This window comes from Gobius niger (assembly GCF_951799975.1).
Source record: "Gobius niger genome assembly, chromosome: 6".
NCBI classification, from domain to species: domain Eukaryota; kingdom Metazoa; phylum Chordata; class Actinopteri; order Gobiiformes; family Gobiidae; genus Gobius; species Gobius niger.
The window spans coordinates 7394811-7417355 of record NC_136857.1 but is presented as its reverse complement, the minus strand read 5'-3'; the positions used below and the strand labels follow the sequence as shown (position 1 = coordinate 7417355).

The 22545-nt window shown below is 39.2% G+C and overlaps 1 protein-coding gene across 2 annotated transcripts; it reads right to left on the bottom strand.

Annotated features, from left to right (window-relative positions):
* Window positions 1-1594: 1594 nt before the first annotated feature.
* LOC306965064 (sodium-coupled neutral amino acid transporter 3-like) lies at window positions 1595-22196 on the bottom strand. Of its 2 annotated transcripts, none has more exons than XM_079559292.1 (16): window positions 22069-22196; window positions 17946-18039; window positions 17755-17842; window positions 17558-17673; window positions 5920-5993; window positions 5741-5833; window positions 5574-5655; window positions 5407-5489; window positions 5208-5266; window positions 4993-5112; window positions 4837-4916; window positions 4667-4767; window positions 4377-4501; window positions 3360-3504; window positions 3171-3274; window positions 1595-1803 (listed from the first exon to the last, which is right to left on the bottom strand). In XM_079559292.1, the coding sequence occupies exons 2-16, from the start codon at window positions 17984-17986 to the stop codon at window positions 1699-1701; spliced, it is 1416 nt and encodes a 471-aa protein (XP_079415418.1). In that variant the 5' UTR covers window positions 17987-18039; window positions 22069-22196; the 3' UTR covers window positions 1595-1698. The 2 variants fall into 2 exon arrangements, with proteins under 2 accessions (XP_079415418.1, XP_079415419.1); XM_079559293.1 differs by lacking the exon at window positions 22069-22196 and adding an exon at window positions 19338-19492.
* Window positions 22197-22545: the final 349 nt, after the last annotated feature.

The window sequence follows — 22545 nt, the reverse complement described above, 5'->3', positions numbered from 1 at the left end:
GAACACTGGACAGGTTTCTATTTGTCGTGACCTTTGCAGAGTATCATCTACCAAAAACAAAACAAAAACATCCTTCTTTGCAATGTAGTTCTTTGGTTAACCTCACTGCCCCCCCCCCCCAGTCATGAAATGTAAAAGAGCAGCTGTTTAAAAAAAAAAACTTGGATCAACCACGTGTGTCTCAGTAACTTTTTCTGCCGGTCTTCATGAAAATGAGGTAAAGTCTCCACACACATAGCACCGAATAAAATGGAGAACTCAGCAGCATACTTTCGATAAAGTATAAAAAAATCATCAGAGGTGGGCAGAACAGACAAAATATTTACTCACGTGGGGGTAACGTTATTGAACAATGATTTCAGTAGAAGTAAGAAGTGGTCACTCAAATAAGTACTTAAAGGCACACTGTGTAACATTTTCGATTATACCGTGGCAGCAACACAAAGCGTGCCCCGAATGACGGAAATACGGAACTGTCAATGTTAACAATGAAAAATCAAAGAATGGATTTGGATGAGGACCTAACCTATTTAAATCCCATTTTTGGCTGCTTTTAGTCAATATCGCCATGGAGACGAGCTGGAGACGTTCCAGTACAGCTGCAAGCCAGGTCTGAGGAGCCGCTCACAGCAAATACACATGTTTGCTTGGTCTTTTGGGGGGATTTTTTAAAGATAAAAATGTCTACAGTAAAGTAATAAAAAAAAAGTATTTATTGGGTGAAATGTTACACGGTGCTGCTTTAAAGTAAAAAAAAAAGTACTAATTGTTTAATGTTTAGTTTAGTTTTAGTTTAGTTTATTTCTTATTTGGTGTCTTGCACCCAAAGGTGCCCAGCCCGCATATGAGTAACTGTTTCAGTGGAAAAATCTGATTTATGTCTGTGTGCTATCGGGCAAACAAGTATAAAACAAATAGAAAAATAAATAAATTTCAATAAAATAAATTGTACTCAAGAAAGAGTATTGATACTTCAAATCAACATTATTCAAGTAGAAATATAAAGGAACTGTTAGAAAGCTACTCAAGGTACAATTACTCCAATAAGTTACGCACTTCAGTAAAAGTAACAAAGCACTACCCACCTCTGGAAATCATCAATATAGTTATCTCAATGTATGTCAGTATGTTTTACACAGATAAACAGATTCAGCCCATATTAATATTCAGGGGAAAACCAAACCAAATCACCTTTTAGCAGAATTAAATTAAAGGTAAGCGTGGTTAGGTTTTATCAAAATACATGTTTCAATATGACAAAATACACTTGGCGTACTGTATAATGTGAGATGATAAGGAAGTAGCTCAGAGGAATACTGGCAGACAGTGACGGAGTGATTCCACAGAACTGAGCACAGGTCCTGCACCGTTTTTTATGCCAAACCATGATCATAAACTGGCCAGCCATTCGGGTCATGAGATCCCTCTTTCGCCTTCACATACCTCAACGTCTAATAGGCCCATTTCAGTCACAACAAACTGCTTTACATCCCCGTGACCCGTCTTCCCTCCTCTGTAAGGGATGGGTCTGCCCTCATATTCACATTATAAACGCTTTTTTTCTTTGGTGTGTGCATAGATTCAAGCATTCAGGTTTTGTCTTTTTTTTTTTTTTCTCGGGCAGATGAGGGGTAATTTACCGACAGGGAGAGCTTTGGTGGGCACTCAGTTTTGTAGCGAGTCTGTTTAGTCAGCAGCTTAGTGCCCGCCTGCGCTCCGGGATTCCCCAGTCACCCAGTCTATGATAATGAAAGACAAGCTCATGACCATGAAGATGAAGCCAAGCCCAGCAAAACACGCCGCCTAGTGGAGAAAAAAGGACATTTCAGTTTATAATGGCTACTACATCTGCTCAATACTCAACACAGCACGTGGTCTGAAGCATGACATTAAGTAGAATCGTACTAAGAGTCTAATGATGTTCTGCATGTTGTTAACAAAATCAAGTACCTCGGGCACATCATCACTGAGGACATGTCAGATGATGAGGACATTTATAGACCATGCAGAGTGTTGTATGTATGCCCATGCTAATAATCGGGCTCGGACTTTATTTAAAGCATCCCTCGTCAGCTCTGGACTCATTATAAGAAAGGTGGCCTTTAATGATGCTTTGCGTGTTCTTTTGAAGAAGCCAAGACGGCAACGTGCCACATAAATGTTTGTCAATGCCAGAGTGACAACTTTACAGGTCATATTACGAACTCGGATGCTTTATGATAGCGTTATGTGTAGACTGTCTGAAAATGAAATAACAGTGGCCCTCACAAATATTAAATAGGTGCAACACGTGATCAGTTTGACTTGTCTTTTTAAAATGCCAAGTCTAGTCCTTTAACCCCTTAACTCCCACCTGAACCGAGCACATTTTATCCAGTTTGGCTTTACCCCAGTCCAAAAGCTTCTGGAAAAAGCTACAAAAGTAGAAGCAACAAAAACTGAGACGAAAACAATGATGGAAATGTGACAAAAAAGTGAGAAAAACATTGACAAAAAAGTGACAAAAATTTATGAAAAAGTGGCAAAAATGTCACAAGAAATTGACAAAAAATTGACGAAGAAATGACAAAAATGTGACAAAAAAATTACAAAAATGTGACAAAAATGTGACAAAAAAGTGACAAAAAAGTGACAAAAATGACAAAAAATGGACGAAAAAATGGACGAAAAAATAACAAAAACGAAAAAAAAAATGACAAAAAAAAATGACAAAAAAGTTACAAAAATGAGTTAAATACCCAACAAAAAATGGAAAAAAAATCTGATGACGTGAGGAAAAAGATCCTCTCGGTTCAGGCGGAAGTTAAGAGGTTAATGGACCCTGAGATGGGAATAAACTTGAATTGAATTGAAATATTCCTCATATTTGCACATTAGCACAGTGTGATCTAGTAGTCACAAGACAGTATCTAGTAAAAATACAAAACAGCAAGAAAAATAAATAAATGAGATGATTTAAATGGATGTGTACACTCATGAAACATTCCCAATATGTCTCACAAAACTAAAAAGCCTCTCATAGTGTCCCAATAACCAAGTGGGTGATGCTACTGTGCATGTTGACAGGACAGCGTTGTAGCCTCAGTGTCATGGGTATGTCTTTGATGACTGTATGTTTAAAGTTATACCGCCATTACAAAGCATGTCACTTTACAGAAGCAGAGCTGTACCTGAATCTTTGGTCTGGAGGACATAGGCTCCTGTTCTTTGGGGATAATACGGATGTAAAAGATTCCAGGCAGAATGAAGATGAGGCTTGGGGCAGAAGTCGCACCTGATCGAAAAAAAAACAACACAATTTAGGGTTCTTCATGTTGCAACTGTCAAAGTGGTGCATTAGTCAGCCCAGTGCAACTCACCTATAATGCCAAAGATGTCACGAATAGACGGCACTAAGATAACAAGCAGATTGACCAGGAAGATGAGTACGAATGCAATTAAAATATGTCTGACCCAGTTGAACGGTTTTTCAGGGAACAGCATTTGCTGCACGGCTCTGCGAATCTGAAAGAAAATTTGCCGTGTCACTATTACAACCGCATTTTTTTTTTTACAGAGCATAACTTTTAAAGGTTACTTCATAAACACTTGGCCGTAAAGAAGTTATTCCTGATACAATTGCTAGTGCTTTGACTAAACTCCTTTCTCAAGAACTTTCGCAGGGCTCCGAGGCCTTGACATTATCGCCACGTGGTGAAACAGATACAGATAACAGAAAAACCAACATCAAGTGAAGACTGTGAGCCTCAAAGATTTAGAAGCTTCTTGTTTGAAGATATTGAAAGAATGTTATGTTTAATGTGTTAAAAAAGCTTGACTGAATGTAATACTGTTGTTACACTGAATGCTTTTTAAAGTTTGACATTTACTTAATCAAGAAAATCCTGATGAATGTCAGAATCTCTACTTCAAGGGAGTCCTAGGCCCAGAGGCAACCCTATTGTACATATTTTTTGGTTTTGTTTTGAATAAGAGATCCCACTCTTCTTCTAGATCCACAATTATGACCAACAAATGAGCGCTTTACCCACTGATCTGCTGTCCGTAAATAGAGCTGAACGATTTGAAACAACCTTCTTGAATACAGCAATACGGATATATTTGCAATTCTTTCAAAATTCTTTCAACACAGTACAGCTACATTAAAGTTAAACACAAATTGTTTCAGCAAGTCTTTTGTTTAAGCCTTGGGACAACAAGAAGAAGTAAAAAAATGGGGTTAAGATGGAACTCATGAGTAGTCACGACTACAATTGAACTTTTGCAGATGCTGAGACAGTTGAAACATTGTAATATTTGTTTTAGCTGCATAAAACTCAACTCTATCGGGTATATAATGTTTTCTTTCAGATATGTTTGCGCTAAGTGTTTCTCACCGGGAACAGCACCACGGGGACAGTGAGCGTGACGGCCACCAGCACCGCCAGACGCACACAGAGCATCAGCGTGTCGAGAGGGTCCACTTTGATGTAAGTGTGCAGCAGCTCCGACTCCACCCCACCTACAGCACCAAACAAAACAGTCCAATACTGAGCAATGCAGACCAATAGAGTCCCCTGCGGGCTCTAACAGCTGCAATAAACACAACAGTAAGAACAGTTTGGTGTTTACATAGCGCTAGTTACGCAAGAGTCAACTTTTGCTCCCGGTCATATTCAGGTCTTACCGTAAAAAGTGAGGTATCCAAATATGGCAGTTATCAGATACATGACGAACATCGCCAGGATGGAGATGTTTGCTACTTGCTGCATTCGTTTCTTGTTGGCACTGGGGGAGGAATGAAAACATTAACGTTTCGTTCACCAATAGTTTGTTTTAAAACAGTCTGTGACTTACTCTCTGAGCTCGGTGTAGATGGGAAGCACCTCAGGGTGGCAGACAAAGGCAAATGCCAGGATTGGGATGGTATACGCTGTCTAACAAAACAATAGGCTTGTAAATATGAAATATGCTTTAACATTCTGAATTCTTCATTTCTATTTTCTTACTCACTTGAGAGTTGATGGTAAACGCCTTTGCTTCACAGAAGTCATCAGTAATGTTGGGGGTAAGGTGAGTGGAGTTGTCATGCTCATCCAGAGGACAGGGGATGTTAAACTTCTTGTAAATAACCTATAAAACATGCCCAAGTTAAAAAAACAAACAAAAAACAAATATTGACAGCCATCTTGCTGTGCAAATATGAGGCCTTCCGACGAAAGACTCACTGAAATCAGGAAGAAGACCATACAAGAAAGCGAGAAGCCACTCGTGTATCCAAGATACCCTGCAGTGAACAGGAAGATAACGGTGTCAGACACTTCAGTATAGTGTGTACACTGAACTAAACGGTAGTGACACAGGATAAACTGTATGAGGAAAATATGGGAACCCAAAAGTGTGTCTACTGCACAATGGAAAACATACCAAGTTGTTTCATGAGAGCTAATGGGAGGATGATGCAAATGCTAACAATCATGATCAAGTAGTTTCCTTCCAAGAACCACTCTCTAAAATAAAGTAAACACAAACATGAGATGGGTAATGATGAATGAATAAAACAGAAAGTGACTCTTATCACTGCCTACACTCACCCTGTGTTCTCGTGTTTACCAAGGAAAGCCTGAATAACCAAAGGGAGCTCTGACTTGACAATAAAGAGGTAGCTGGACATTGCTAAAAAAAAAACAAAAGCACAACAATGACCCATTATTTCACTGTAACATGATCTGTAAAAAGTTCAAAGGACAGCTGCCAGTACCTCCGATGTTGTGAACTGTAATAATGCAACCTGCCAACATTTTCCCTGGCGGACCGAAAGCTCTGTTCCCGAGCTGCTCATAGGCGCGGATCCCTGCGTACGAACATACCAGCACGTAAAGAACACATGACAAACTCCAAACACGCAAATTACATAAGGCTCAGTTAACTCTTTCTTACCGACAACTCCCGCACTTTTCAACAGGAGATGGATGGAATATGCCGACAAAATGGCAATGGACACCAACAGGATTCTGAAATGAACACAGGCATAATTAAAACTAAAATCTAAGTTCAGAAGCAGTAGTATTCCTGTGTTTCAGTAATGTCACTATTATTATTGTTTTAAAGGACTTTTGTGCAAACTAAAGAACAGTAATAGTTCGGCATGTGATCGAGCTATAATTTAGGCCTGCTGTATTTCATGAGGAGACATTACATCGGTAGGAAAAGTCAAAGAGTCCCTGAATTTAAATGATATGGTAAAGCAGAGGTCATCAAGGTGAAGGAGACCATTGTGGGAAAAAGAAAGCAACTCTTTTCAACGCTCCAGTGGCTTTAGCCGCTTCAACCCCTTTGCCACATAGCAGAGCACTGATCCAAGCAGGCGTGTCTTGGACGTCATTGCTACGGGGGCTATATTTAACCACTCAAATCTGATTTAGGAAGGCCGCATGTGTCTCTATGAGCTCCTACATTGAAATAGATCAGGCCTTAACTCTGTAGTGGTGGCAGAACAGATACTATAGCACTACTGACAGACGCACAATGGAGAACACAATCCGGACAGCACCCCTCCCTGTATCACATCCAGGCTCCAGCAACTCAAACGCAATTGGTACGCCAGGCTGGAGTGGTGTCCTTATTTGGCCCTACTGTTACGGCTTTCCTGACAGTATCCGGTGATAGAACTAAGAGGACAAAATAAATAACTTAAACCCCTTTATGTGTGTCTTTAAGGGATTGGGGTTGTGTCGTTATAACCCAGGGGTCCACAACCTTTTAATCAATCCTCCCCAAAAATACAAAATGATTTCCCGTAACAAAGACCAAACCAGTACTAAAGAAAACTAAGTCATAATCTACATGAGAAATGCCTTCAGTTTAGACCAAGTCGGTCTCAAAAATGTTAACAGCAAGCCTGCCACTTCATACAAATGCTTCATCATTAAACACACAGCGTACAGTTGACTTTTGTTCACTCAACTTAAGGAGAGCTAAAATTTCCCTTAACTAACAAAACGTTCAATTCCGAACTCTATTCTGGATCCTTATTAGTTATTACAATATAATTAGGCCATGTATTACGGCGTGTGTTTACATGGACTCAATCTGTCTGAGCTCATTCAGCCTCACACATGCCACGTGACAGGAGGAGCTCAATTTGCTTGACTATGTTTTTCTATATAAGTAGTTTGACAAAACACTGCCATGTGATTCAGTATAAATATATCCACCACCTGTGTTCATTTATTGGACGGGGACAATGCAGTCAGGCAGTTATGATGCTTTGCTGCATATGTGTTGCTTAAAGAGTTAATAGCTAGTGCTAATTCTCAACTCCTGACCCTGGTTGGGCCTTTCTACACATTTTCTACACTCATTCAGCTTTCCCAAACCCTCACACCCAGGTATTTGCAAATGGGTACAATTTTGTGTAGTCTTAAGCCAATACTTGTGTCTGGAAGTCAAGATTTTAAACTCAGATACGGCAATAAATTCCGCAGCCTTGCACTTTTGTAAGAAAAGTCAGAATTACCAAACGAGTTCCTGCAGTGGAAGCTCACAGTTGTGATTTATGGAAACTCTGGTTCTCTGGACTCTGTTTTGCCTCTGGATACTAAATGACCTGAGATTTTCAGGAGATATATTGTTCATTCATTTAAATATTTGTTTGAGAAAGCAAAAAATAATTACTAAGGCTTTCAAAGCCACACAATTTGTAGTTCAAGGATATTGAGTACACTTAAACTCCTTTTAGATCCATAAACTATTCTTAACCAAAATGACGTACGTGCATAGAAACTGCTTTTCCTATTACAAATGTCACTGTTTATTTGGTCACAAAAATTAACTTGCACTGAATTTTGCTTTGGAAATTGTTCACCTCTCACTGGGGCTGAGCACATTCTTTTCCCAATAGCGCGGTACTGGAACGATACTTGATTGTGATACAGATTCCTGAACGATACTTTTTCAATACCATTACAAATATTTGTCATCTTGAGCATAAAACCGAACAAGAAAGTTCATTTACTCCATAAAAGACTGTTTCTTTTATTTGTATCATTTGAGCTGAAACAACAAACAAATATAGCCGCAAGCGGCGATTAGCGGCCCTCGCCGACCGCCCTGCCCCCTTTGGTCTCCCTCAATCAAAATTTACGGTATTGCTACTGCCTTTATATTTGTTTTTTAAGTTTTTTTCCGAGGGTCTTAGTTTTAGGATTTTTGGAATGCGCTAATGTGCCCTCTCGGTATCTGACAAAGTTTGTGTCAGAAAAACAAAACAAAAAAATACTGACAATACTGAGAACTCTGCTCTTAATTTATACATTATACAGAGAAAAATGTGTACACCGCATTCCTAATTATTATGCAAATGACATTTTTCTCTGATTTCCTAAATTGTCAACTCAAATGAAAGTCTTTAACTTGTCGAGGATCATTTAACCCTTGTGTCGTGGCCACTTTGTCGACGTGTATCTCTGTCATAGTTTTATCAAATGGTCTGAATTTTCGGATATGCGTTAACATCCATGACTTTTACCAGTAATTTTTTTTTTTTACATTTTTTGAATAAGTGATTACAATGTTCTGAGAAAGAGTTACACTCGTGGTCACCTGGAGTCATTTTTGACCCCATTTTGTTTCTCTATTATCTCAGCCATAAAATAACCTTTTTCAACAAGTTTGGGTTCTATCTTTAGTGTAGCTTCAGACTAATGGCCTGATACAAAAAAAATGTTTTTTTCATTTTTTTTCAGTGTATAGGCCTTGTTTATGTAAAAAAAACACCAAATCCTGAACAAACAACAGTCATAAAACATCAAAAATTGAATTCTGAGGATAACTCGGACTATCTGGTCAGTTTCCAAGTGGAAATAGTCAAACTTTTGTGTTAATGCAATTTTTGAATTTTCTCATACATTTGAATGAGAACAAATAGTTACCCTCGTGGTCACCTGGGCTCATTTTTGACCCCATTTTGTTTCTCTAATATTTCACTCATAAAATAACATTTTGAAATAAATGTGGGTTCTATCTTTAGTTTGACTTCATAAAAATGCACTGATAGTAAATTTACCAGTTTTTATTATTTTTTGGGTCGGTGGGACATGTTTATGTAAAAAAAAGTCACATTTTGAGCCAAAAATGGCCCTGTAACACTGAAAATCCTGAAGTGGATATAACTCTAAGTATTTGGTGAATTGGGCACTGGGAGAGGCTCAAAGGTAGAGCAGGTTCTGTTTTTGAAAAATGTTTCATTTTTGAGTGAGAGCAAATAGTTACACTCGTGGTCTCTGGGGCAAAACCCCATTCATTTCAATGGACATGAGCCGATCCTCCATGTTTTCTGTCTTTGACCTTTTGTACCGACTTCATTTGTGCTTCAGATATGAAACCATTATTATGTCTCCATCCCAGAGGACCTCCTCTACATGCACATTCACCAGATTTTGAATTCACATATTTTTACAATAGTTACAGGCCCTAAAGCCTGAAAACAGCAGCAGCTCTCCATTCATTTCAATGGCAGTTTCCTCCATGTCTGTGATTCCAGCTACATTTTTGACTTTGGCCTTTCATACAAACTTCATTTGAACTCCAAATCCATAACTTTTTTTTAAATATACACTCCACAGAGCCTCCACTACATGCACATGTGCCACATTTTGAATTCAGTCATTTTTTCATAGTTTTAGGACCCAAAAAACAGTGCTATGACCCAGTTTCGAAATACAGCCAAACTGTGATTCTCACTCTCTTATTTCAGGAAAGTCTCTATATTCTCATCAAAAATCTGCTCAAAGCAGAGTTTACATCATAATTCATGAACTTTTATCAAAATATTGAATGTTCAGTGCAGTTTGACAGTGAAAGTAAAGTACAGTAGAGCAGAATGTGTTTGGAAAAACAAAGCTGTTAAAGGTATACAAACAACTGATATTCTATAAACACCAAACAAATGCACATTTATTTATACAAAATCATCTTTTTTGGTCATGATCTCTCCTAAAACTGCTCAGACACTAATAAGCATCAGATTTTATGATCTGTGATAAAGTTTTGAGTGTTTACAGCCTTTTGTCTCTGCAGGTGAACAGCCTATGTTATGTTCATGTAAACCTGTGTGGACTCTCGGACTTACTGTGTCAAATACAACCTCAGAATGTGGAAATATGGTCAAAATCAGAAAAAAACACAATGAAAGCATTATAAATATTCACAAAAATAACAGGACATATACAATGGAATATGAATAAATGTTTCTAAGAGCAGCTGGTGCAGATGTGGACTGTGGGTCGGGACTGACCTGAGAGATTCTCTTTTGGACGTTTGTTTTTCAAACTGAGCTGTGATGGAGGAACGTCTGTGTTGGACGATGTGTCTGTGTTTGAATTGTGTTTTTATTTGTTCTAAAGGTCCAGGAACATGTTCACTGTGATGTGTTGTCTCTGTAGTGGTGCTGAAGCTGTATTTGGTACAGTTTAGTTTGAGTGTTAATAAACGTCACCTGAACCAAACATGAGCTGTTCTACTGTTCACCTGGAGAGACAAAACGCTGTGAACACTCAAAGCTTTATCACAGATCATAAAATCTGATGCATTTCAGTGTCTGAGTAGTTTTAGGAGAGATCATGACCAAAAAAGATGATTTTGTATAAATAAATGCATTTGTTTGGTGTTTATAGAATATCAGTTGTTTGTATAACTTTTACAGCTTTGTTTTTCCAAACACATTCTGCTCTACTGTACTTTACTTTCACTGTCAAACTGCACTGAACATTTAATATTTTGATAAAAGTTCATGAATTAAGATGAAAACTCTGCTTTGAGCAGATTTTTGATGAAAATATAGAGACTTTCCTGAAATAAGAGAGTGAGAATCACAGTTTGGCTGTATTTCGAAACTGGGTTATAGCACTGGTTTTTGGTCCTAAAACTATGAAAAAATGACTGAATTCAAAATGTGGTACATGTGCATGTAGTGGAGGCTCTGTGGAGTGTATATTTAAAAAAGTTATGGATTTGGAGTTGAAATGAAGTTGGTATGAAAGGCAAAAGTCAAAAATGTAGCTGGAATCACAGACATGGAGGAAACTGCCATTGAAATGAATGGAGAGCTGCTGCTGTTTTCAGGCTTTAGGGCCTGTAACTATTGTAAAAATATGTGAATTCAAAATCTGGTGAATGTGCATGTAGAGGAGGTCCTCTGGGATGGAGACATAATAATGGTTTCATATCTGAAGCACAAATGAAGTCGGTACAAAAGGTCAAAGACAGAAAACATGGAGGATCGGCTCATGTCCATTGAAATGAATGGGGTTTTGCCCCAGAGACCACGAGTGTAACTATTTGCTCTCACTCAAAAATGAAACATTTTTCAAAAACAGAACCTGCTCTACCTTTGAGCCTCTCCCAGTGCCCAATTCACCAAATACTTCCAGTTATATCCACTTCAGGATTTTCAGTGTTACAGGGACATTTTTGGCTCAAAAATTGACTTTTTTTTTACATAAACATGTCCCACCGACCCAAAAAATGATAAAAACTGGTAAATTTACTATCAGTGCATTTTTATGAAGTCAAACTAAAGATAGAACCCACATTTATTTCAAAATGTTATTTTATGAGTGAAATATTAGAGAAACAAAATGGGGTCAAAAATGACCCCAGGTGACCACGAGGGTAACTATTTGTTCTCATTCAAATGTATGAGAAAATTCAAAAATTGCATTAACACAAAAGTTTGACTATTTCCACTTGGAAACTGACCAGATAGTCCGAGTTATCCTCAGAATTCAATTTTTGATGTTTTATGACTGTTGTTTGTTCAGGATTTGGTGTTTTTTTTACATAAACAAGGCCTATACACTGAAAAAAAATGAAAAACACATTTTTTTTGTATCAGGCCATTAGTCTGAAGCTACACTAAAGATAGAACCCAGACTTGTTGAAAAAGGTTATTTTATGACTGAGATATTAGAGAAACAAAATGGGGTCAAAAATGAGCCCAGGTGACCACGAGTGTAAATCTGAATTATGGGGCACACAAGGGTTAAATGTGGTTTAAAAAATCTCCCAGTGAAAACGGTATTTAAAACTCAATCCACTGTTCCAAATTATTATGCAACTCATTGTTTCAATACATTTTAAAGCTTGTAATTAACTGAAAATGGTCATTTGTTGTATTTGTAGCATTAGGTCATATTTACGGAAATCAAAGATACAGAGCCTCTCGTAAGTATTCATACAGCTTGGACTTTTGCACATTTTGTCATGTTTACAACCCTAAACATAAAGATTTTATTTATATTTTTTTACTGAACGTTCACACACAAGTAACAGACGACAGTGAAGTGAAAGCAAAATGATACATGATTCTGCTATTTTTCATAAAATAGAAAAGTGAAAAGTGGGGCGTGCATAAGTATTCATACAGTATTTTCTGAGTGCATTAAATTGCCTTTATAACATTCCTAATGACTCCAGAATGTTCACACCTTGGCCTAACGGTTAAATAGAGGCACCTGTGTGTAATCTACTCTCAGTATAATTACAGCTGTTCTTTCAGGCCCTCAGAGCTGTGGTCACTAAACAACATCATGAAGGTCCAGGAGCACCAGAGAGGTCAGGGATAAAGCTGTGGAGAAGTTTAAAGCAGCCTTAAGTTATACAAAGATTTCCCAAGATTTAAACATCTCCCGGAGCAACTGTTCAATCCATTGTTCGGAAATGGAAAGAGTAAAGCACCACTGCAGACTTACCAAGACATGGCTGTTCACCTAAACTAACAAACTGAACAAGGAGACACTGGTAAGAAATGCAACCAAGTGCCCCAAGATAACTCTGGAGGAGCTGTGAAGTCCTGCCGCTGAGCTGGGGGAAACTGTACATGGGACAACTATAAGTCGTATCTACACAAATCTGGCCTTCATGAACGAGTGGAAGAAGAAAGCCATTATTGAAAGGAGAACATAAGAAATCCTGTTTGAAGTTTGTAGAAGTCATATGGAGGACACAGCTCCATGTGGAAGAAGGAGCTTTGGTCAGATGAGACAAACGTTATGTATGGAGCAAACCTGACACTGCTCATCGTCCTGAGTGCACCATCCCCAGTGTCAGATATACGGGGGGGAGCATCATGCTGTGGGGCTGCTTTTCCTCAGCGGGGACTGGGAAGATTGTAAGAATAGTTGGGAAGATGGATGGAGCCAAATATAGAGACATTTTGGAGGAAAACCTGCTGGAGTCACAAGAGAACTGAGGCTGGGGCGGAGATTCACCTTCAGCAGGACAATGACCCTAAACACAAAGATAAATCTACAATGGAATGGTTCAATAAAAACATATTAATGTGTTAGAATGGCCCAGTCAAAGTCCTGACCTAAATCCTATTGAAAATCTGTGGAAAGGTCTGAAAACTGCTGTTCACAAACGCTCTCTTTCTAATGTGACAGAGCTTGAGTTGTTTTGTAAAGATGAATGGGCTAAAATGTCAGTCTCTACATGTGCTAATCTTGTAGAGTCAGACCCCAAAAGACTTGTGCTGTTATTGCAGTAAAAGGGGGTTCCACAAAGTATTCATGCATGCTGTATGAATACTTATGCACGCCCCACTTTTCACTTTTCTATTTTTTGAAAATTAACAGAATCATGTATCATTTTGCTTTCACTTCACAGTTGTCTGTTACTTGTGTGTGAACGTTCAGTAAAAAAATGAAAATAAAATCTTTATGTTTAGGGTTGTAAACATGACAAAATGTGCAAAAGTTGAAGGTGTATGAATACTTTCGAGAGGCACTGTATTTCAATCAAAAACATCTTAACCGGTCAAGTTATATTTTACCAGAGGAGCTTCTTTGAGCACCTTCAAAATTCTTAAATTCATTAAACTTGTGAGTTTTTGGACAGTTTCTGCTTGGATTTCTTTGCAGGATGTTAGAATAGCCTCCCAGAGCTGCCGTTTGGATGAAAACTGCCTCCCACCTTCATAGAAGTTTTTCTTGATGAGGCTCCAAAGGTTCTCAATAGGGTGGAGTTCAGGGGAGGAGGGGGTCCACATCATGAGTTTCTCTCCTTTTATGCCCATAGCAGCCAGTGATGCAGAGGTTTTCTTTACAGCAGGACATGGTGCGTTGTCATGATGAAGAGGATTTTGTTCGGGAAAACACGGCTCTTCTTTTTGTAGCATAGAAGACAGTGGTCAGTCAGAAAGAGGTCATTTTCACACCGTCAGGGATCCTAAAGGGGCCGACCAGCTCTCTCCCTATGATTCTGACTCCGCCCCCTCCTTACTGACGTCACAGCCTTGTTGGGACATTGTGGCCATTCACTCCTCCATCCATCTGACCATCCAGGGTCACACGGCCTCATCAGTGAACAAGACTGTTTGAAAATGAGTCTCATGTATTTCTGAGCCACTGCAGCCGTTTCTGCTTCAGCTTCAATGAACAGTTTAGGGGAGGCCGGATAGAAGGTTTATGCACAACTGCAGCCTCTGGAGGGTCCGACACCTTGATGTTTGGGGGACTCCAGAGGCACCAGCAGCTTCAAATACCTGTATGCTGCTTTGTGGCATCTGTTCTCCTAATCTGATGTGTTTGTCTGGCAGAAACCGTCCTCATTTTGCCTTAATCTGCACAAACCTGTGTGTGTCTGAATCATCCACAAATCTCTTATCAGTTTGATGATTGCGCTTCATCTTTCATGAAATATCGAAGGTTTTCATACCTAGACCAAGGCATTAAACTATTTCACGCTTTCATCAGCAGAAAGTCCCTTTTTCTTTCCTATGTTGCTTGAAAATGATGATCTGTATACTAAAGTGGAACACCCTTTTTCAGTAGTTTTTCCCTTAACTGGGCTTAACCTGAAAACTAATCTTCCCAGGTCTCTGAGATTAATGTCAGTGATTCAAAGAGCCCGAGACACAAAACCATCCATGAGTTTCATTGAAACTTTTTTTTTTACCTTTTTGATACTGAAATACAATTTGCATAATAATTTGGAGTGTGGTGTATGAATTTGTATCACGCTATATCTGCAAACTGAAGCATATTTTTAAATTTTACTAAGGGTTGAAAATACTTTTAGTTTGTCCAAGTACTTTGGATAACCTTTGGTTCCTCACTTCTCTAGATCTTCGCCAGGTTTTCCTCGGAGGAGATAGAAAAAGCACATGTTGCTGAATTATGGAGTTTAACATTTTTCCATCACAATAAAATGGGACATTCTGGTCATCGCTATGGCAACACCGTGAAAAATATGGCATAGGTGTGATTGACTTTTCTGATCGGAGCGACCAAATAGAATTTTGTGCCAAATTATATTAATTTTCGTGAAACAAAAATTTGTACTCACCATATAATTCCTATAGGGGGCGCTATCGCGCCAAATTTGAATTTTGCCTAATGAGAGTGTTTAGGACTGTGACTTTAACACCTGACAAAAAATGATCAAAATCGGGCTTCATATGTGCGAATGGGAGCCATTTATTGTTTGCGAAAAATTGCAAAATACTTCGTCCAGTTTGCGGCTTCGCCGCATAAAAAAAGTTAAAGTTACAAAAATAATTTGGATAACTTTTACAGTTCTACTTCTCAAGAATATTTTCCACCCAAAATTAGCTCGTTCCTATTAACGGTCTAGGAGGAGATAGATTTTGTGCGAAGTGAAAAATAGAGGCGTATTCCCGCTTCGCGGGCTTTCATCCAAAATGGCCGACATCCAATATGGCCGACGGCCTTGCCGTAATAATATTTTTTGCTCAACTTGTCATGATGCACGTCTGTACCGATTTTCAGGATTCTACGACAAACTTCATTTTTGCCCGTGTCCTATCCTGCAATACAAAAAAAAACCTGAGGTGGCGCTAACGCGCCATTATTTTGAAATTAAATATTTGGAAATAGTCAAAAGTTTCGTCGGATCGGGTTTGAATTTTGGGCCAAAATTTGAACGAAATCAGGCTTCATATGTGCAAATGGGAGCCATTTATTGTTTGCGTAAAATCGCAAAATACTTCGTCCAGTTTGCGGCTTCGCCGCATAAAATCCGTAAAAGTTAGAAAAATAATTTGGATAACTTTTAAAGTTCTACTTCTCAAGATTATTTTCCACCCAAAATAAGCTTGTTCCGATAAACGCTCTAGGAGGAGATAGATTTTGTACGAAGTGAAAAATAGAGGCAGATTCCCGCTTCGCGGGCTTTCATCCAAAATGGCCGACATCCAATATGGCCGACGGCATTGCCGTAATAGTATTTTTTGCTCAACTTGTCATGATCCACGTCTGTGCCGATTTTCAGGATTCTACGACAAACTTCATTTTTGCCCGCGTCCTATCTCACAATGTTAAAAAAAAACTGAGGTGGCGCTAACGCGCCATTATTTTGAAATTAAAAATTTGGAAATAGTCAAAAGTTTCGTCGGATCGGGTTTGAATTTTGGGCCAAAATCTGGGACTTTTCGTCGATGTTCACTGGGTGAAAATCGCGACGGCGCGAAAGAAAGAAAGAAAGAAAGAAAGAAAGAAAGAAAGAAAGAAAGAATAATATTCTCACACGAAAACAGTGTTTCCGCTTACGCGGGTACCATAAACTATATATTTTCGGAAAGTGCTCGCGCATTCCTACCTCATGGTAGAGGTCCTGGGTCACTGACGGGCACTTCGTGCCCGTCAGTGACCAGTCGCCCATTGACTTTTATGGGCTCTGTACAATTACAATGTTGATTTTTGCATTATATATGTATGTGCACGGGACGTGCACGACAAGAGGAGTGCATTAGTGAGTGTTTGAGAGGAGGGGAGCGCTTCGCGCTCATTTTTTCTGTGCGCTCCGCGCACTTTGGGTGAGTGCGCTCCGCTTCGCTCCGCGCACTGTCCAAATACAATGTTTGTTTTCTGATACATGTGCACGTGCACGGAACGTGCACGACGAGAGGAGTGCGTTAGTGCATGTTTGATAGGAGGCGAGCGCTTCGCGCTCGTTTTGTGCGCTCCGCGCACTTTGGGGGAGTGCGCTCCGCGCACTCTACGCGATTACAAGAGGCCCTTCGCCAGCCCTGATGGCGCTCGGGCCTAATAATGTGTAAGGTTAAATCACAAACGGGTACGTTTTGTTCACGTGTGCGCATGCTGTGTTCCAAGGCTCTCGTACTTTGTAATATGTTCTTTTGTACTATTGTTGTGATATACACTTTTATTGTAATGATTTTGGGGTGGGCGTTTATAAGCTTTTGCTTCGGCCCACTCCTTTTGAGCAGAATTTTAACTGCTCAAATGAACAAATAAACTAAACTAAACAACCAACTTCTTTTAATTCTGTCCCTGAACCAAACATGCATCAAAACCTGGTCTCTATAGATTATAAACAAAACAAATCCTGTTCCTACTTTCAAAAGTATCAGGTGCTTGGTGTGTGACATGGCAAAAATATAAGATGCTTTTCGTTTTGTTTGCATTGATCAGATTTGGACAATCACAATTTGATACGCCAACACCAAGCAGTTTATATTGTTACACCTCTATGTGGTGCCATTCGAGACTGTGACTACAGTTACTACTGCTACTGTTCTACATTGAATACTTACATAAAAAGAACAATTCCGGTGTTGGACATGGCAAAAGCCAGTCCCAGGATTCCACTGCCCATAATGGCATTACTGAGGTTGAAGACGGACATACCAAATGAGGTTTTTCCTTCAAACTGCATAGAAAAAGTACTCAATTAGAGATGGAGATTCTGCACCAGCAGCAGCAACTTCATTGATTGACATTTGTAACTCACGTCTGTAAAGTGCGCTTCTTTCTTGCCCCCGAGTTTATGAGGTAAAAACTCCTCACGTTCGGGATTAATGATATCAAGACCATCGAACCTACAAACAAATAAAGATTAAATAGAAAATCCTTAAACAGGTTCTGGACTATTTGAATTCTGTTTATGCGTGAACTATTAAATGTGCCGAGCAAATGTCTCACCCGTCTTCTTTGGTGTGTCCGTTCATCTTCTGGAGCTCCATTTTTCAGTTTTGATTTGTTTTTTTTCTGCCTTGATTATGTCACGTTTAAAAACCTGAAAGAAGAGAAGACAGTTTTCCCAGTTCTTTTATGATCTGAGGCAGAAGTTGCCATTACGTAATTTGCAAAACTAACACAAAACTAAAATAAACAATAAAAAGGCCATTCTCTCTAGGCTATTGGATATATGCAAGTACTGTATGTTCATTTACAACTGCAGCTTTTTAAAACCTATTCAGTGATTAGATGTGCGTGTTAATTTTTATCTTGTTGGAATAATAGCCTATACACATCTTCACTACACAGGTTGTCACAGGAGATGAAAATATCCAGTAGTGAATGGTAAATGCATTGTTTGAAGAAACAAAAAAACATGAGCCTCAAAGATGATGTCAAACTGATAAGCTTTTTTATATGAAGGATATTTATGCCAAATTCAAAGTTGATTGATTGAAACACCAAAATGCCTGCTTTGTGATGGATGCAGTGGGCTGGACTGGCATGAACAGCCTCTGGGATAGAGTGGGTCTGGGCCCAGGGGTCATGGGAGACTCTACTCTGTGGGTCAGTCAGAGCCTCAGGACTCTCCCTCCTGACCCCAAACACACATTCACAAAGCAGTGTGCCATTCCTCAGAGCTTTCAGACGCCCTACGCCCCAAAGAATACACATGATACTGAATGATCCAAACAACTTGGTCATTGATGACACTGGTCAATGTTTTAAACAAAGACTTTCTGTGTAAATGGTAGTTTTTATCTAAATGAGGAACTGCCTCCCCCACCACACTGGCTTGAGACAACTTTGGTTGGAGGACTTTCTTTAGCAGCATATTTGCTGGTTTTCCCATGGCCTCTAGCCAAGATACACTGGGGAAGGAAAGTCAGGATCATTTTGAAATGTTACTCTTGATACTTTGAGTCTTCTTAAAAGGACATTTTACAACATGCCACAGTTGCATTTAAGGAGAGCAAACCAGACAGACCTGAGCAGCTCAGTCTAGTTTCATTTCCACAAACACACACAAAGGCATTTTAGACAAAACACAATAAAAAGGCTCCATTTTCATTATCCAAATAACAGTCTTCTTACTACACGTAGATCCTTTTTATTACAATATAAATTGTTTTTTAGATCTTATCAACATACATCTCTAACTGCTCATAAATACTCCTTTAGTAATCACAACAACAAACAACAACAACAGTAATCCTGATATTGAGGACTACAGTGAACAGTCTGCTAAGAGCCTTGTGCACCACATGGCTTCCATCTGATGCAAGAGCTACTCACTATTGACAGCCCTTCCCTTCCCTCCACACAAGGACACGCACGCACTCCTTGCATACTCACCGGCAGCCTCTGGAAAACCAAGGATAAAACCGCTCACAAATAAATCCTTAAACTTTAACTTCCAAACTCCACGTCCACAACAGCACAATCTGACTTTTCCAATGTTTATGTTTACACCATCTGTAGAGCCGTGTCCAGAGCTCCTTGGTAGTGAAGGGAGAGTGAGGCAGATTAGTCACTGGGAGGGGTAAACGGGAAGTGGAGACACCTACAGTTAACCCTTTGTTTACAGATTCAGGTAGAGCTGCCTCCAGGGAAGAAACACATAAGCACCAACTCCACCAGGTGTCCATAGTACAACATGGCTTCCCTAATGTGTAGGGAAATAGACTTGCACAATCTCAATGTATTATCGGTTGCAATGTTGACAGTTCACAGGCAGCAAAATAACAAAGACTCACAATTGGCAAAATATGATGCTGAAAAGTAAACAATATGGATTTCTGTTTTTTTTTTTTAATACAGGTCCCCAGCATAGCAACAGCATGGCAACAGAAGTCAAATGAGTGTCAATTCTGCTTTGCTATACTGTCTTGACACAAGTAAAAATTATGACCTCTTTTCGCAACATCCGGACCTCCAGCACAGAACCTCTGGCCCCCAAGGTGATTTTGAGAAATATTATTACACAAATGAGAGATCAAATACCTCTTAAAGCACTCTAAAAATGAAGTAATACTGTCAGTACTTTTTAAAATCTCCTGGTAGTACAGGACTTGTGTCATGTGAAAAGCGCTTTACAAATAAGGGTCCATTCCATCCCACTAGGCCATGATATAATGTGATATAATGAAAACGGTTCTTGACTTTGGGCTAAAATGGTGAGGGTTGGCCCCTGGCTTTATTTTTGAACTCTAATGTAACCATATTTTTATGTATTTTTAAGCTTATTTAGCTTGTTTGGATTTAAGTCTTTTGTGTTTTATGACTGAACGTTTCTTGCACTTTTTTCCAATGTGATTTTATACTGCAAATGGCAAATAAACTGAAACTGAAAATCGACCCTCCACGACGCAAACTTGCCTAGCCCGGCTTTATAGTGTGAGAATACATAATGATTTTTATTTTGAACATAGGACAAAAGAACAAAAAGAACAAAAGCAAACTTGTGAACTCAATTTCAAAGACAAGTTTACAAATGCACATGTCCAAAAAGGAGTGGGGAGAAATTTAGCGTATTTAACCCCACACCCTATTCCAAATACCAATTTCCTGTTCCTATATTAAGTTTTTCAAAACGCAAAAGAAAACAATAACACAAGAAAACTGTTATGGTGGGTTTAGTTCCAACATGGTGGACACTGACAGCCTGCATCCTGTTGGAAGTTACCGTGATGTTAATTAGCTTAGGAGATAAGTGCTGTTTTAAGATTACCCACATGTGATTGTGCTTACGAGTGGAAACCTGCTGACACGTTGGTATAAGCTTGACCCCAAATTAACATCAAGACCGGCACGAAGGAAAGGAAATGGGCAAGTCGTGCAACAGGACCAAATTAGAAAGATCACAAAGATAATCCACAACGCTCCCACTATCTGACAGAGCGGGGATTCAGAATTCAATTAGGAATTACAGAGTAATAATCAAGATTATAGATGTTGAATTATTATCTTTGGGACTGAAGGTGCTCTCAGCATTCCGTATTAAATGTTTTAATACCAGATGGAGGGCTGCACTTTGTGCACTCTACAGGGAATCACTATGTTTGAAAGAAATAACCAGAACAGTGTGTGTGACTTAATAACACCACTTTCTAATTCAAAATTCATTAATAACCTATTAATACTTGAGAATGCCCAGTTGTGTCAGATTTGGGGAGCTTCACAGGTTTAGGCCTGGTTTGTTCCTGAATGGGAGACTGAGTGAATGGTGTATTGCACAGACCGGCAGCCTCACTTCCATCAGTCTAACCCTGGGCAGCTGTGGCAACATACATAGCTTACCATCGTATGGAGTGAATGAATCATGCAAACACACAAAATCACCTTTTTTTCTCACACAAATTGAAAAGGAAATTTACACATACTTTACGAGAAACACCACAGGATGTTACAGACACTACAATTGACCACAGACTTGCATTTCTACAAAAGGTCATATTCGTCACAGTGACTACTTCGGTTGACTGATAAAGTTCAGAGAAACACGTTTTAGCACAACCCAGAAACTCCCACATTCGTCTTATCTCAACTTGACACATCCTCTCACTGAGAACCACAATCTTATGTAAAAATTCTTCAAGTGGGACACCCCAAGATCAATGAAATAACAAAATGTTAAAATTATCCGACATAACCTCAAGTGACCCATCTTATGAATACCAACAAACTCAATTGGAAAAATACTTCAAATTTTCTACATATTTGTCATGTTGTAGTGTTTCTCTCAAAGAGGGTGTGCACCAAAACTCATCCAGTACTTTTATTCTTCACTGCTGTGGGCTCCATTTGGCCTGCAAAGCAGTTATCCAATTTCAATGAGTGATTTAAGCTCACTAGACCTCTCCAAGACACCATAAATACAGGTTGACATTATGACCCTGGCTGGGACTGTTCTGAAAGCTATCCATTTCAACTGATAGTATAACCCCATATGTATGAAGTCCACATTCAGGCTTTTATCAAGAATCATGCTAAACAAATATCCTTCAACATGACACCACGTGTATGAATCGGATACTGTCACACATTTCATTCATACAGCGCCGGCTTCACTCAAATGTCTACTTACCCCAGGGTATTCTGTGTGTCAAGCAGGAAATAACTGTTGAACACCGCAGAGGGGTTATAATGAGGTGAAAGTAAAACGTGACTCCAAACTGTACTCTCCCAGACGTTGTGCTCTCCTCTGCAGCTGTAAGAGAAGAGGAAAAACGGGGAAAGGAGGGTGCAATTGCCCGCGCAACTCAATTTCCTGCCATGTCACAAGCTACGCCCCGTCTCTCCATTTCGTTCTGCCCACATGTCATACGTTATGGCTGCCAAGGCTTTTTTCACACAATGAGAGGTGCCATTTGTGCATTTCTCATAATGTAAACCACAAATGAGCCATAGACAATATTTCCTTCTGTGGGGGCTATGGCTTAAATCTGCAACAGCAACTGTCCATAAAGTTTATGAAATATTTCTGTACTACATAAAGCCATCATTGCCATCTAGTGGGAGAAACTATCAAGTCTATTACTATTACTGTATTCAGTATATTAAA